At 36.7% G+C, this 17911-nt stretch overlaps 1 protein-coding gene across 7 annotated transcripts in view; it reads left to right on the forward strand.

The window, feature by feature from the left end:
* Positions 1-17911, forward strand: part of TCF12 (transcription factor 12) — a 169060-nt gene that overhangs the window by 84169 nt on the left and 66980 nt on the right. For all 7 annotated transcript variants that reach the window (XM_068143910.1, XM_068143913.1, XM_068143912.1 and 4 more), the window contains exon 7: positions 10888-10952. In XM_068143910.1, the coding sequence (XP_068000011.1) occupies positions 10888-10952 (65 nt within the window). The remainder of the gene's footprint in view (positions 1-10887; positions 10953-17911) is intronic.

Here is a 17911-nt window from a genome sequence, read left to right on the forward strand (position 1 = left end):
GGTGCTTGAGATGCTGAGAGTTAGATGAGTACTCGAGAGAGAGCAGGATCAAGAAAAGTCTTTCCTATAAGTGTTTATGACTGTTTAATATCATGGAGTGATGTGTAGTTGAGAGCTTACAGCAGAGATAAAGACTAGATATGGAATAGGGAAGTGTCTTTGAAATTAATCCTAGTTTGTGTATAAAAGCCTTCTGTAATGATATGCAATCTCCTTAGTTCCCATTCTGTAGTGCAGGGAATTGAAGTACAAGCAGGTAAAATAGATAAAAAGTTACAAAGCCCGCATGGTTTTTACTTTCACTCTTTAATACCATTTAAGCTTAGAAGGAAGATTTTCACTTTGTAACACTTTCAGGTACTGTAACCACATTCCTAACCTCAAGGTAGGCATTTCAGCTTTCCTGTTTTGTGCCTGAGGAGAATACCTGTGGGATTCACAAAGGCTGGTGTGCCTGTTGCACAGCTGCTGATGCTGGCCAGTAAGGTTTAGGTAAGATTAGGATAATGATGGATCATGGAAAGTTTTCATAGCTCCCCCCTCTTGTTAAAGATGAGGAGGCTGTAGGGCCTTGACTCAGTCCTGCAGGCATCTTTTGCACTTGACTGAATAAAAAAAGGCAGCTTGTTTCCTTAGAATACAGTTCAGAGCACTCCATATCAGTGACCTGTTTTCAGTTGTTTCAATCTGCCACAAAGCTCTGAATTTCCAGTAAGATGTTCAGATTGTCAAATTGATGATTTGTAAGAAAGAAAAGATGACAAAATCTAGGGGCAACGTTTGAGTCATGTTGATGATTCTTTGTTGACAGTTGCATTGCAAAACCTTGTGTGGTGCCTGGCTTGTACTCCCTTAATACATTCTTATTCTTGTAGGAGTTAACATTTTTCTTCACCACCTTCCTACTCCCCCCTCCCCCAATATATTATTGTATCGAGGCATGTACATTACAAAAACCAGCTACATTGATATTGTACTCCGCCATTGTTACAGTGTAAAAAAGATTTCCCACAAATTCAGCTTATCATTAACCTACCTTTTATTAATAGAATTCCATTTTTGCAATTTCATTATTTATAACTTGCTATCAGAGGAAAAACTATTTGGGTAATCCTATTTGTTATTTTAAGCATTGAACAAAATGAACTTGTTTCCAGACACCTTGTACTTCCTGAGTGTTCTAAGACCAAAGTAAAACCAGTGTTAACATTCAAGAGAACTCCTCTGTTGGTGTACATTAAATGTTTCTTCAAAGAGCTTTTTTTGAGTCAGACTATCTCGACCTGCTGATAGAAGAATGCAGAATGTTAGCAGTTACTTTTTTGCCTGCCTTCCTGTTGAAAAAAAAAATATTTCATCATTCTTATTCATATTACAATTTCTATAAAATAAATACCCACATTGACGTAAGTTTTCCTTTTGTTCTTAACATGCTTGGGAAAGGTGTTTTTTGTCATCTGCTTTATGTCATTTAAAGCAGCATGGTGATATCTCTGGAAATCCCAGCTTAGCCAAGCAGAGGAGGGTGTTTATTGATATATGAAGTTCTATTCTTTAGTTCACTGAACAGCACACTATGTTCCTTGGGGGAACTTAAATCTAAGATTTAAGTTTACCTTCACTATGTGTCTGGACCTGGCATATTCTTGTTAGCATTTCTTCAGTCACGTTCCCGTGACTGTTAAGATCTCTTAGAAAGACTGTTTTTTAGTTTGCCCCCTTTCTCTCTGAAGAATGCTACTTGTCTCGCCTCCCAAAATAAACAGCAAACGTGTTTTCTTTTGCAACTTGTTCTTAGTTTTTTTGGATATGACTTAAAACAGTATTCATCCTGAGAGTGCTTTGGCAGTACAGTATCAGTGTTTTTGTAAATGTGTGGAGACACATTATGTCTACAGATGAGGGGATGGTTTAGAGAGTGTGTTCGGGTTTTTTTGTTTGTTTGTGGTGGTTCCCCCCCACCAAGTGGATGAAGTTTGTTCTCTCCAATGTCAGGTTGTCTTTTTGCAATGCAGTGATGTTCTCTTGTACAGTTACCTTGAGTATTTCAGGGCTTGGTAGGATTGCTTTAAATTTCTACACAGTCTAAAGTCCCTTACTGTAAACACTGGCTTTGTACTGAAATAAGACCACCTATTTTAAGCTCTTAGCTCTTGGAGTGCTTTGTGTTAATTTAAACTAACTATTCTTTACGGGGTTTTTGCTTCTCCTCTTTTGGCTCAATGTGCTTGCATATACTGCATGTGAATAGCTAGGAATTTTCATCCCTCAAACAGGAGATGGCTGATTTCAGGCACTGCCTTGTGAGGCTTTCCTCTCCGATTCTAACAGATAGCTTGGTTACTCTGGAGTGCCTGCTTCTCTTGAAGCAGTAATACTGGGAAAAACACTTGTTGCCTTGTTTTCTTCTGAAATTTGTTTTAGCTTCTAATGTTCATGGTTTGTTTTTCTTTGAATTAATTTTTAATTATTTTTTTTTGGGTGGTGCTGGCCTTTTTGTGTGTGTGTGTGTTTGTAGGTTGTTTTGCAGTCTAGGAGCTGCTGATAGTCTGGAGACTACAGTTTGGGAATACTCCATTTGCAGACTTCTGTCTCTGCATTTGGGATGGCTGTGTGGCCTGTGAAGGGTGAAGCTGAAGTTATGCAAATCATCTAAATGAGAGCTGTCAAAACTTTTTGACAGCAGAGTGCTATTGTATGTGTTTGCCAGTTGCCTTATGGAAAGTGGTTATAAATACTTGCCCTGTTTGAACCGCTGTTTGTATAGAGAATGGGTGGGGGGAGAATCCTTTGTGGTTGACAAAGCTGGCTTTTCAAGTTTAATGAGAATTAATAGACTTTAGATGGTGAGAACAGCTGTGGGATACCTACATAAGAAACTGATCTTTACATTTTTAATATTTATATGTATAAGAATTTAGTATTTAGTAATATCAGCAAAATAATATTTTAATCAGAAACAGGTGTAGCATTTTGTTGTAAAGTGTGGATTCTCTTTTCATTTCCAATTATAAAATCCTCTTGACTTTACATTTAAGAATGTGCTTGATGTTAAAGTCGCTGATAGACACTGAGTAATGATTGTCCTTAGATCTGGGACAAATTCCACACCAGGAGAGCAAAGGATGTTTTTTCAAGTTAGTTTTAAGTAGCAGCTTTGTTAGTAGCTTGAAAATTGCAACTAAATCCCTTGGGGATGAGATAAGGAAGATACCAAAAGGAGACATATTTTAACAGACCAAGCAAAGACTTTGAATACTCTAGAAATACATGGGATGAATAGATGAGGTGAATAAATGCATGTGATAAAATGCCTTCCTGCCACCAGTATGGAATGTATGTGTTTTCATATGCATACTCAATTTGGTTATTGTGTTACAGTTATTCTATCCCTATTCCCTCATTTTTTAGTGTGGTTTTAGTGTAGTGATTTTTAGTGTATTTCTACCGCTGGATGTTCTGTCTATGCATAGCATATATTAATGGGTTAATAAAGTGGTAACATTATTTATGGTAAGGCTAGCCTAGGGTAGACATAGTGGAAAAATGAAACTAAATATACTAAATAGCTATTCAAGAATTACTTGGTTTGCAGATGCTGGCCCACATATGCTTTGGGAGGAGAAGAAAGCTCTTTCTTCATTTAAGATGTTTGTACTCACTCTTTTCCCCTTGCCTTAAGTTATTCATGCACAGCTTCTGCTAGAAGCTTCAGTCCCTTTTAGCCTTGCAAACATTTAGCACAGTATAAGCCTGGTTAAATTAGAGACAGGAATAGTTCTGAGGAAGAAACCTTTGTGGATCAGCTACTGATGGAACAGTTTGACATGAGCATATAAGTTACAGGTTCATAGGGTCAGTCCAAATATAATGTGGAATTTAGTCCAACCTTTACCTCCTTTGTACTTGAGGTATATAAGAATACTAATAAATTGTTTTCATAGCATAGGATCTGTGCAGTAGTCTACAAACTGACAGAATATTCCATGTTTTCTTAGAAGTACTTACAAATCAATGGGGTAAAAGTGTCAAAGGCATGTCTTTCTAAAACAGATTCTTTTAAAAATGTTGTGTTAAAGAAGTTGGGAGAAATCCCTTGACTGCTGTGTTTAATGTTTTAATAGATGTAGTCTGAGATTGTTGCCAGGTCAGTTCATCAGTAGCATTTTTAGTGGAAGACATACACAAATACCCACACAACTCAAAGTATAAAACAAACTTGCAATTTTACTAGCTTTTTGTAAAGCACAGTGAAAAAAGGGGGGCTCCTCCCTGGCTCCTTCCAATGATCCTGTCCAAATGTCAACAAAAGCAGTAATTTGGTATTTGCTGTCTAAAGCATTGTTCTTACAATTGCAGCAGTTATAGTGGGAAGCTGATTCCAGGTGATTCTGGTTTTAAAATTTCCATATTTTGGATCATTTAGAGATGAAAAACAGTTCTTGCTCAAGAAAAAAGGCAAGTAATAGGACTAAATAGCAGAAGTATAATGCTATCTTACAAATGAGAATTTATGGCATGGAGAATCCTAGGAGACTGGAGACTGACCTGAAACTGGACAGCTAAGTCCCATAAATCTCATTCAAGATCATGAGCTTTTACATCTTCCAGGTTGTTTGAGTTCTGTAGGATTGTGGTCTTTCAAAATTTTGACTGAAGAAATTAGTAGGGGGCAAACTTGTAGTATAAGAACCAAGCTTTACTTAGCCTTTTCTTCCATCTGGGAAAATGGGATTTTGGAGATGTCCAGGGGAGAGGAGGGTAGAAATAATCTTTCTTTCCTAACCACCCCCCCACAGTCATATTCTGTACTTATCGTTTCTTTATCCAGTCTTCAAGAACACATGGGCAATCATTCTTAAGATTACCTATATAGACTAATAGACTATTGCTGATTATCTCTTGGCACAGCATTCCTGGTTAAATGGGGTTATTTTTTTTTTCTTTTCTTCTGTTACTTTATTGCAATGTGTTTGAGGAACATGATTTTATGTGTGAATTATTTACTAACCTTAACTTTCAAAAATTGCATTGGGAGTTTGCAGACACTTCCTTACTTCCTTTTTTTTAGGTAAGGGAGTGTGAATGTATTTGCAGGACTTCAGGGGTCATTGATTGGGAAGCTACTTGCAGTCAGAAGACGACTGAGCTAAGATGGAGCATGTGGTGAGATAAAGGCTAGGTTAGAAAAGTGATTACAACTAGGGACCTGCTAATCACTGACCTCTGTAGGGATCCTGTAGTTTATCACTAGTCTTGCTTGTTGCTGCTTCATTGTTCATAGCTGAGTGAGTAATTTGGCTTGAGATGAACGGGAGGAGGGTGCTGCAAGTCCAGCAGCTGCACTTGTTGGCACTGGCTTCTTAAACATCCTTAATGTAGCCAGCAGCGTGCTTGGCACACGTTAGCCAATAATGCTTAAATTGTGAAGAGACAAGGAGGTCCTGGATTTTAAGCACTTTCTTCAAACTGTGTTGCTTCAGATGAATTTCATTTCCTTAAGTTTTGGTCAAAAATATTATAAGGAAAAATATATGTGGTATTTTTATATGTCTTCCCAATATACATTCACATGTGTATTATTTACTGTTAAAATATTAGAGATAAGATTGTGGGTATAAGACGGATTAAAACTGTGAAAGGCTCTATTAATAAGTCACCATATATGGCAGTAGAAGGGTAAGAATGTTTTCTCTGGTGCCATGGGAAATGTCTAGATACATAGGAAAGTTGGTTTTTTTTTAAGGCTCCTTGTGTTCAGTCAGTCTTGTCTCTAAGAAAGCAGCACACCAGACTGCAGGAGCAGGGCTGATTTCTGTGTTTTAGTCTAGTGTAAATTTTTTCCCCCCACCACGTGGAGTCATTGTTGAATAAAAATTTTCAACACTGGGAAATTTTTTTAAAATAAATAAATAAATAACAAGAATGGATCTGTACTAGAAGCAGCAAGTATGTTATTCTATAAACTTTGCATACTTCCTTTCTGGTTTGTGATTAAGTTAGAAAGTGGCTTCTAAGCTGTAGAAAACTGTTTACTTTGAATGTTTTTCCAGTGTCATCTGTATGCACCAGTCAGTATAGCTTTTGCAGTCTGTTCCTCATTATATTGAAAACTTACTTGAATGCATTCATTCTCTGGGTAACAAAGACACATACTTTGTTGCTGGGTATTTTGTTACTGGATGTGGAGGGGGAGAAAGCAATACAAAAATTTATTTCTGGCAAAATTTAACTTAAAAAATCCTCTAAGTCAACACTGGTTTGTTATAAACTGAGTTTCGGGTAAGCTTTCTATTGTAACTGGTTAACAGTGTTACCAGGGATGAAATTATGATTAGAAACTCTAAAGCATGTTTCAAGATTCACTGAAGGATGATTCTGTACAAGTAGGGCAGACGTACTTCATGTCTGACAAAGAGAGCAGCTGCCAGCTGTGGTCACTGTGGTATTCATACTGGATGATAAACATCGATTCATTTAAAACTGTTGGTGCTTTCCATATTGTCACCCAAATAAATTCGTAGCAACGCATAGAAAAATCTTTAGTCTATGAAGGGTTACTTCTGTGGGAATTGAAGTAATTTTTTGCAGTTACATTCTGTCATCCTCTCATAAACTAAGCATTATCTAGAAGCAGTGGGAAAAGGCTGTTTTACTACTGACAGGCATTTATAGCGCATTCACTGAAGTAGTCCTCAGCTGAGTTAATGCAGTGCTGTTTTCAGCTCACTATCACTTTGCATCTTGCTGTTTCAGTTCATTCTGTGTTAAGAAGGCTGCACAGCTGTTATACAGATAGATTTATTACGGAATACAATTCCTTGTGCAGTATTCAAAAGCTATATTAAGTTGTGAGCACATCACATTTAGACAAGCGATTGCAAGAGAAAAAGAATAGTTTACTAAATGCTTATTAATATTTGAATGGGTACAGAACTGTCAAGGTTTAAAGTTTATGAAATTAGGAGGTACTCGTGGTTCAAAATGCTGAGTGGGATTTTCTTGGCTCAGTTTCTTTTAACTACATAGTCCTTGGGGCTCTTAAATAGTGATTAGGTCATTGAAATTTTTGTTGATGAAAATACATAACACTTAAGGAAAAACCCAAAGCAATCCAAACAAACAAAACCCCCAAAACCAAACAACACCCCAAACCAAAACACACACAGAAACAAAAACTTCTGAAAACCCCCAAAACCACAAACAAACCAACCCACCAAACTTGTGAGCAGGTATGTGCAGATTTCATGTTTCTGTGTATAATCAACTCAATTATTTCTAAATGTCTGTTGCTTTAGTTCCGATCCAGTTGGAAGACTGGTATGTAACCTGAAGATAAGCTTACCATGATGCTTCTTTGGAAGCAAGGTGCAGAGTGTACTTCTAAAATGACAGTGGATAATTTTTGAAATATTGAGAGAGAAGGTACATGATGGTGATCACATTGCTGATGATTCACAGTGGCTGTGTGTAGGAAGCCCTACTGATGGGAAGTACTGAAAGGTACTAAAGAAGGTCTGATGGGATGTGTTGGAGTTCAGAAAACTGGCCAAAGCTGCATTAGTTCTCATTAATATTATGTGAAAATATAGTGGGATCTGAAGAAGAAGTAAAATTCATTTGGGTGTTGCTTTACCTTTGCAGCTGGTGTGTCTACTCATGTCTTTACAGCTGTGCTTACACAAATCTGTGCAAAGGAAAACATTCAGTGAGGATTTTGTCATCCAAGAGTGTTTTTGCATATCCTTCTTCCAACCGATGTTTCCTTATGTCCCCTTAATGTCAAGCATTAGTGGTTCTGTTTCCAGCTATAGTAAAAAAGATGCTATTGGCATCTGTGCAGTGAGCACTGACTGTGACAAGACCCTCATGAGAGAATGCGGAGAGTGTATGATAAGACAGAGGGTATAACATATTCGGCAGCAAATCTGGTGGGGGTAGACCTGCCAGACATTTCAGGGTCTGATTGGGCTATATTTTTAAAGTTTGTGTGCTCACAAACACCAGTACTCTGGTAAATTTGATTTGTTACGGTAAGCACTACATTTTTATGCTCTTCTGTCAATATATAGAGAATCTGGATAATGTAGGAAGCTATTTGATAAGCTAAAACACCACCCAAGGGGTTCAGCTTTGATATATTTGGCTTTGTTTGAGCTTTATTAGATGCCTGAGAGTGCCCATGCATTGATCAGACAATCTGTATGAGACCTATCAGTTTGTTAAAAGAATGAGGAAGTGTCCTCTTCTCAAACTTGACATTGCATACCTTTTAAATATTTGACTTAGTACATGGAGCAGTTGCTAAGTATTTTCTCTTTCTGTTGATAACTTTACCTGTGACATTTAGTTACAATGTTTTAAATGGTGACAATAGCATTGTGCCTGGAAAGGAGCAGCTGAAGTGACAGCAGACAATTTGCAGTCAATACTCTCACATTCTGTTGATAGTGGAACCACCCCTTGATACTGCGAGACAGCACAATGCTGGGAAACCTTTCCTGTGTAGTTACCAGTGAAGCTTCACGGACTGTTAATGGAGTCTGTCCTATTCTCTTTTGAACAATGGAGCAGATGTGCTCTGATGGTGCCCAGGTCACTTTCTCTCTCCCATCCTGCTGCTATGCAATTGTGAAGATCATGCTGCTAGCACAGTGCTCCAGTCCAGCAAAAGGGGCAACAGGATGCAGTTGTACAGTACAAGAGAACCAGGGACAGGCCTTGAGTGTAGGCTCAACATGTGTTTCTGTAGTGTGTGATTGTTTAAAAAGTCACACCTTCAACATGATGGCACCACTGCGGGTTTCTGAGTTGCATCTAAGTACTTCCAACACGAATGTGTTTGGGAGACTGTGCAAAAGGCACTGTCTTGTACTTGATCCTAGGCTGCTTTTCAAACCCTTCATTGAAAAGCTTAGCCACTGGACCACAGGTTAAATTTTAATTTGCTTCAGGTCTAGTTCTTCACAAATATTTAGGCAGTGCAGCATCAGGCAGCCTTGACTTTTCTTGATAATTTCTTAAAAGCAAATTTAGTATAGACAGGGCTATTCATATCAGCTTTTTTCCTTTAGTATGAACCTCTCAAACTTTTGAAGTGGTAACATTTAAATAACATGATTTTATGCATTCTTATCTAACAATTTCTTGCTTACTATGCAAACTGTAATTTAAATCATAATTTTTCTAGCTTCTGTAATTGACTCTTGTACAAACATTTGTTTTTAAAGCCTGCCTAGAATACTGCATACTACAGTTGGAGTTGTTTATCATGTGGTATAAGATTCTCATTTTCTGGAAAGAAAATGCTGACTCTGGTGTAAGATGAACAGCATGATTCATCCTACTTCATATTATTCTGCATGCTAGGTATTTTATTTGCTTGATACCCAGTAGTTGTTAGAAGCAAATTGCTTCAGCAGAGAAATGTTAACTTTTTTCCCTCCCTTTGTTATAGCAGAGCTGCCATTTTTCAAGCAAACTATTGTTGACCAGACTGCCTGTAGTTAAGATGATAATCTTGCAGAGATGTTGTTCCAAGAGATTCAAACTTTGTCTTATGCATTTGACTTACACAGGATGCACTTTTAAAACTAACATTAAGCACATTTTTAGTGTTATGCAATGATATTTAGAGATTCTTTTGTTACTAATAGAGAAAATGAGAAAAAGTAGGTGAAGTCCTATTCTAGGAGCACGATTGCAATAGCATGGAACTATTTATCACTGAAATGGGAATGTGTAAGACAGGCTTCTTTTTCTTCTTATGATGCCTGAGTGACACACATGTTGTTTAGAAAAGGGAATGCCTAGCTGGGTTAGGTGGTATTAATTTTCAAATAGGTATTTGTCCATGCTTGCCTTTGGATAAGACTGAATAGTGGTATGGGGTGTTTCTTAGTTCTCTGTCATAATTAGGGCAGGCATATGCACTTGTTGTTTCCTGCTATGCACATATTTGATGACTGACTGATTCTTGGCATTGTTCAACAAAGACTTCTATTCAAGATTATTACTTTTTGTTAAATGTTGATCAGGAAACTTCTGTTCCTTGCTGGATATATTTTACACTGAGTTTTAATGTACAAATGTACCAGTTTGGTGGCATAACCAACAAATACATCAATAAGTAGTTCTCCTGGAATTGTCAGCCACATTGTTCCTGTCTTGTGGCCTCAGATAACAGTGTCCAGGGGCAGCCACTCTACACAAGGCACCATGTTTGGTATGTGCTACCTACATGCAGATATTGTGTGTGTGGAGAAGAGTCTTGTTTGCTGTCTTGACCAGTTGTGTTGCTTGACTTTTGCCCCCGACTGGAATTTACATGAAATGAAAGGGTTTTAAGGCTCTAAGAGTGTGAAGAGCTGAAGAATTCATCCATTAGAGGCTGGCGTGGGCTTTCTTGTTGTTCTGAATTGAAGTTTTTATTAACTTCCTCTGGCTTTATTGGTTTTATTTTACTGCGTAATGTATTCATCGCCTCACATGATACCAGTTATGTGTTATATTCATGTAGGACTGAAAAATGTCTAAGAATGTTTCTACCTTTGCTCATTCATAATGGAAGTGAAGCTGGACCTATGCTCTTTTTAATTAAACTTACTGATAAGGGTCTTTTATAACAGTAAAAAATTGCAGTAGTTCTTTTTTACTGATGGGTTATGTGAAAAATGGAGTTAGGTAAGTGTGTCATCTGATGAAGCAGTGCTGTGTGAGCGCATTAAATGCGGGTGTATGAAAGCCTAATTTTTTTGTATGCAACTTAAGTTTTGTTAATTTACTGTGGTGTGAACAGATATTCTGAACTGCATATATAAGGACGACTGATGCAAATATATAGCAGGTTTTTAGAAGAACCTAATTTCAAATGTCTTTCTTTTATAGGAAAAACATCAGATAGAGGTCCATTTCCGTTGTATGGTAGAGATACGGGGTTACCAGGCTGTCAAGTAAGTATAATGGCAATGGAAAGTAAATGGAATAATTTGAACTAAAACTTAGTTTAAGTTACTTGAATGTGTTAGGAAAGTTACTTGAATGTGTTAAGCTACCAAGCATAGTGAAAAAAAAAGGGTTCTACAATTTGTAGAATACATTTTCTGCATTATATGTGGTCAAATTGCCTTGAATCCACTTAGGGGAGATACTTTTGCTATGTGCAAGAGCATTCCATGAGTATGAATTCCTCTTTTCAGTAAAAGGGCAGTTGTTACTAGTCTGAACATTGAATGATGTGCTTCAGCTGTGTGTATTGCAACTTTCTACAGATAATCATGAGATGAATTTTCTTATCCTTTGGCGTTACTTGTTCCTCTCCCTAAGGCTGCAGACAGAATTATAGACCAGTACTTATTGCACATCATGATTAGTCCGTGACAATCAGATTTTTCAAATAATTTGTAAAAAATAAAATTACCAGTAATTACTGAATACAGTTCACTTACTCCAGGTGGAGATTATGTGCAATTTTAAAGGAAAACAGTTACTAGGCTTTCAATTTTTAACAGTTATCCAGTTTAATGATGTATTATTTTTGGGTTTTGACGTGTTCTTTAGTGAAAGAAAACTTGATCTCTAAATCTTTGGTTTAGAATGAAGATTTCTTCCCCCCCCCCCCCCCCCCTTTTTTTTTTTCCTCCTGATAAGCCACATGAAGAATACTCTATTGATTATAGTTTAAAAATCTCTTTTGCATGTTCAGGAAGTTTGACTGTTTAAAAAGTGTAATTTGCATTTTATTATTCTCAGTATTTGTTGACAGATTTAATAACTAATATACTCTGGTTTTAATTCCTATAAGTGTATTTGCTGTGTTGTTTTCTCATAGGAATACATTCAAATTTCACTGCAAGTAGACTTTTTCCTTTCAACTGATGTTTTCAGGAGGATAAAACTTAGGATAGCAGTTTGACAACTTGATTTTGAGTCTTTTAAGTATTAGTTTGGGAAATGTGAACAGGCAGCACCATGTGGCAATGCTGTTCTAACATTGCTTCCCCTATTAAGAAAGGTTCATTCTTAGAGCCTTTGCTACTACTCTGCAGCACAGATGTGAAGGACAAAGACCTATTTGTAACTGTGTAGGTGAGCTTTCAGTAACATTCTCGCAAAAAGCAGGGTACCTTTGTAAGTTGAGGTTATGGGCTTCATGTTATTGCCATTGAGACAGTAGAACAGTGTATTAATGTTACTACTGTTGTTCAAATAACTCTGTATGCATTGTCTTTAAATATAATAACTTAAATTTTACATTAGTTTGTAAGCAAGTTAATTTCCATATTACTCTGTGGTTAAGTTAATATTGTGTATTGGAAAATGGGTTCATGTTAACTTCGCATCAAATTCTGTTTTGTTTGTGGTAATGAGTGTAACTTCTGTTGTTTCACTTCTCAGCGAAGAAAATGCTTTTGTATTTGTCCTTTATATCTAGTACTATTGAATATTTCTTTACGTGTAGCAATTTTAAATACATATTTACTCCTTTGATTCCGCTCCCATAGTTTTTTCCTTCTTAGACATGCATTCTTAGTATGCAGGAAAAATGGATTTTAGGTAAACCTGGTTTGTTTTTCTGTTCAGAAAATTAGAAGAGTCAACTTTCAATTAAATTTTAATTCAGTTTAAATTTATGTGGATAGTTAAGAGTTTGTACTTTAATTTGGCCTTAAATCTGACAGTGTTTGAAGTCATTTGCTAATTTGGAACATGGTGTGATTTCAGATTAATATTTTTCTTTATATAGATATTTCATAAATTCATGGCAGTGCTTGAAATGCATCTGTCATTGTAGTTAAAGAGTTTGAAAGCTATCATGGAAAAGGTCAGAACTGATCCTGGGAGATCATTTTGAGAATCCAAATGAAGAATCAGCCTCGTTATCCCTGACAGACACTGATATAGTCAGTCTTTATAAACCTCAGGAGATGGAGCGAGACTGCATGACCACAGTGCACTTTGTTTTCCAATACTTGAACATTCTTACTCGTAAAAAGTTTTCCTGATGCCTCATCTAAATACCCTTGCAATTAAAGCATCCAGGTCTTAGAGACAGTGGATTTGGAGAAGAATCTGTACTCTTTTAAGTCTGTAGAGGCTGCAAATACAGTAGATGATTAAGATGATAGAGAGTCCTTAGAAAAGATAAAACATAAATGGAGTTAATTTTTACATTTGGTGTGTGCAGAATATAATGCAGAATATGTAACAGGCATTATCTCTGACTGAAATATTGGTAGAAAAGCTTATATTCTGCTCTAGATGTTATCCAGTGGTTCATAACTCTGGAGAATTCCAGTTCTTTAAGCCAGGTAAAATACCTCATCAAAGGCCTTACTATTATGGCAAAAAGATATCTCCTGGATCTTTCTACAGTACTGTTGGTTTTTTTTTGCTGTGTGCTCTTTAACTTTTTCATAACAAGTATCCAATATTTGATAACTGTTTGATGATGCTCTGTGATGTCCCACTACCTTCTTATGGTAATGCTGGCCGGCTTATCATCTCTCAGCCTGTATTTCTTAGTTTGCAGGTTTCTTATGCACAAATGATTTATTTTTTAACACATTGATTTTACCTTCTCAAAATTTGTGAGTACACTTTTGAATTCCAGACTTGCACTGCATTTCAAAGTCCTTCTGGGTTATTTGCTTTGTAAATTTAGTAAATGCTGTCTTCGTTTTTCATCCAAATCACTAATTAAGAAGTGGAATGATGTCCAAAACAGATGCCTGCAAAGGCTCAGTTAATACATTCATCCAGTATTGATCATGAGCTCCTAGCTACTGTTTCTTAAAACATCTGTACTCTATATTCAGCAGTAGTTTCAGTTGTTCTTGGTTCCTTCATTCACCTGTGAGATGTGAAAAGCTTTATTAAAACATCTCTTAAACTGTCTCAGTCTTGCATAGTTGATTCCAGCTTCAAGACATTTTCAGTCTATTTTTTTCCAATATTCTTCCCAAAAAATGAAATTTAATTTGGTGAGGAATTACAATTCACTGCTTTTGTTCCTCCCTGAAACAAACCCACCAACCCACCCCATTATTTTTCAATCTCCACACTCCTTCTGAACCATGAGTGTTCTAAGGCAGTGGTTAGGGTTTCAAAAGCAAGTCTTCTGAGTGTCTTTTAAGGAACGTATGAACTGAAAATACCTCACTGCTCCTAATACTCTTTAACCTGTTCTTCTCTTACCAAAGTTCTTTCCATGTCATCATTGTGAGTGATATTAATAACCTAGTGTGGATGTGTGGTAAGTTTTAATTTTTGCAAACCTCCTGTTAAGTTTACAGAGGTCTGGAATGAAAATTTGCAAGACTGCTGTAAACTGAAGTTTAAGACTCTTGGGTCTCACCCTTCACTGAAAATAAACAGTGTATGGACTGTTAGCTACTGTTGGCTTTACAGTTAAGACTGCTGGAGCTTGTGTGATTGATTTCTCATTGTAGCTTAACAACCTAAGAGACTTAAAGCAACATAATTCAGGTATAGCATTTAGTCACAGGAGTGTACATACGGCTAATTCAGGAATATTTTTATCAAACATGAAGTGGGTACTTTCAGGTTTTATTTCCATCAGGTGTTTTAAGGAAGGCAAAAAGGAACACCCTAGCATATAGCCCTTCCACTGGGCCTGTTCATACAAGTAACAGATTTGATAAGGCAGCTGCATTTTTCTTGATCTGTGGGGTTTTGTATGGTTTAGTGTTTGTAAGGTTAATGGTTCGTAAGGTTAATGGTGTATGATTGTGTGTTACGTTAAAACTTGTGTTTGTCTAGTGTTTTGCCATCAAATTCTCAACTCCCTTCCTTTTCTGGTTTTATTTGTACTGCGCAATCTTTCTCCTTCTGACAGGTCTTCACCTTTCCAACTGGCTTTTTATTCCCTCCAATGATTCATAGAATGTATAGACTCCATGTGGGTGGGTGAGATGAGATATCAAGGCTTATGCAGAGTTGGTTTAGATGAATGAGAAAAAAAAAAAATTGCTTGGACAAGGAATTGAAAGCTTTTAGAAGAAATGTAAAAACTGTTTTGCTCTCTGAATGAAATGCAGTGCTGCATGGCTAGACACAATGTGTCTTCAAATTGGAGGTGAGGTGGGGTGTTTGCTTTTTGGAGAATCTCACCATTCCTATTGTCTGTGTAGCTGCAAGTTTGGGAAGGGCATCTTTTTCACAAATGATAAATTTTGTATAGATTAAGTTTTCAGAAAGCTTCTTGTAATGAAGAGGGTTTTCCTTACATTTCTGTAATGTAGTACTCAGAACTGTAGCTTAAGTAAAAGAAACAAGATTAGACTTCTGATATTGAATGTGACTCCCATTTCCAATACTATCAAAAAGGTTCCCAGCTGTCACTGCACATTGCTTTGACAAGTTTGAGCTCTATGAAAGCCAGGAATCTGTGCTATTTTCAAAGTGAAATTGAGATAAATGTGCAATACAGGTGTAGCGGTTAGACTAATAGTTTCTGTGGGTCTTCACAGAAGGTGGCTTTATCCCCATGAGCCTGTAAGTGCCCTGGCTAATTGGTGAAGAGGAGAATCTTCCTTAAGCCTAACCGTGCCTGTTCTTATGGGCCTGTAAAAGTTTCTCTTCCCACACTGGTGTCACTAGGCTGAAGATAGTAAATTATTTGTGACTATCCCCTTAATGTTCTGTATTTATTTTAAACAATTATACATGAAAAAAATGTCTTACTTTTTTTTTTAACACATGGAGATAACAAATTTACCCTCCCCTCATGACAATTTCAAGTCCACATGCTATTCCATCTTCCAGAAAGCAGATAAAGCTGAGGAAGGAAGTGGTTCTGGTCAGCCTGATCTAGTTGAGGGTGTCCCTGTTTGGGTGTAGAGGGGGTTGGACTAGATGACCTTTGGAGGTCCCTTCCAACCCAGACATTCTTTGATTGTGTTTTCTAAATACATTTCACTTAGTCTATGCAAAGTGATATAAAATACATACAACTGCATATATATAACTCTATATAGTACAGGATGTGTGTATGCCACTACATATTTAATAGAGGATGAACTATATCGTGCTATATAGCATATGAAGAATTTCTATGATACTGTGTGCTCTATGGGTTATATTTAGTAGTGGCAGATGAATTTTTAACTCATTTCTGTTGCTATTACATAATTTTTATGCATACTGGCAATAAATAAGGCTGTTTCAGTATCTTTATTTTTCAGGTGAAGAAAAAATGAACCAAAAAAGCAAACAAACAACAACACCCCCCCACTCCCAAAAAAAGAAAACAAAATAGAAAGCTAGTCCATCAATGTTTCCAGTAATATTGCTACAGCTTTTTCCCTTCAGTAGCCGTCAGCTCTGCTGTTCCTGTGAAGCTAATGTGAGGTGACTCATTTAGCAGTGTATTACTGCATCATTGCTACATGATGTAAGGCACATCAGGCATTATTATTAAATTAGCCTGAATTTTGCAGTACGACAGTAACATTTAATGTACATTAGCACCATACTTAGTGCTCCATATGGGAATAAACTTCAAGTAAACATATTAAGACTTAATTTCAGGCAACTTTTCAGGATCTACTGATTTCTTCTTTATCAGAAAAAAAAACCCACATGCTTCAGTGGAATATTAAGACAGATGTATTGGTCTTTGTGCATCTTCAAAGCATGATTTGTGTTTCTTCAATTACTTTAAATGTATGCTGTTTCTTGGGTACTACCTTGGAGAAAAAAATAAGCTGGCTTCTTACCGATTAAGTAAGTGGAACAAGCTCATTCATCTTCTGCCTTTGCTATCATTCAACATAGAAACATTCACCTCATTGGACACCAGTCAGAAAGCTAGATTTGTGTATTCCTGAGTCATTTGTGCTGGAAAATAACTACAGTATAGGAACAAATAAAAATTTGTGACCCTTCTTTGTTTATTGACTTCAGAAAACTTTTCTCACAATTTAATTTGGAACTTTAAAGGCATGCATCGTTCCTGTCTGCAAATTTAGCAATATTTTAAAAAATAAACTTGCAAGCAGGAAAATCTTTATTAGCTGTTACACCCTGCACAGACTAAAAGTTTGGTTCATTTTTGTGCCAAAAAAAAAAAAAATGTTTTAAGTCACTTCTTAAAAATGACTCTAAGAACTTCAAAATAAACTGAAAGATGCCTTCAGCACAAATTTCTTGGACAATTTAACAGATGATCACTTTGGCAAAAGAAATGTTTGCAAGTGTACGTTTCTTTGCTTTTGCATAGTCATTATTTGTCTCTTCAAATTCAAAAAAGCAGTTGGGACCAGAATACAAATTGAATGAACAGTTCTGCAGTGCTGGGGAAAGAGCACACTCTCTGTAACAGCTATCTCACAGGTTGGAGAAGTGTAATAAGGGTAGAATTCCAGAAGTTTGAGCTGTCTAAGGAGAACATGAAAGCATGCTCATACTGTGCACAGGACAAAATGGCAACTCTTTTGTTACCGGTGAGCAGTATGCAAGCAAGGTGGGAAACAAGTATCCACAGTAGCATGGCGGTTCTGTAGACACCAGCTTGCTGCATAGAGAAAAATTAGCAGAACCAACTTTAGAAGCAAGAACATGAGAGTAGTTTTAATACATTCATAAACTATGTAACTCTAAGATGTGCATCTAGTAAAGCATCAGGTAACAAACAGCTGGAAGAATAAGCCTACAGGCAACAATGTGAATGTTAGGAAGCAAGATTGTGTAAAAATGTATGAAAAATGTAACTTGAAATACAGGTTTTGTAAGAATGAAACACTTGAAAGTGGCAAGAGTGCAAGAAATGAGTGATTTTTGAATGGGTGGATACGGTAGGGTTTTAGTGGTATCTGACAGCTGAGATGTTGCTTGAAATTAGAAGAAAAAGGTATCACATCACGTTTTAAAACACAGTTGTTCTTTAAAT

This window comes from Melanerpes formicivorus, unplaced genomic scaffold, assembly GCF_026170545.1.
Source record: "Melanerpes formicivorus ecotype bairdi unplaced genomic scaffold, bMelFor1.0.p_v2 SCAF_10, whole genome shotgun sequence".
In the NCBI taxonomy this organism is placed as follows: domain Eukaryota; kingdom Metazoa; phylum Chordata; class Aves; order Piciformes; family Picidae; genus Melanerpes; species Melanerpes formicivorus.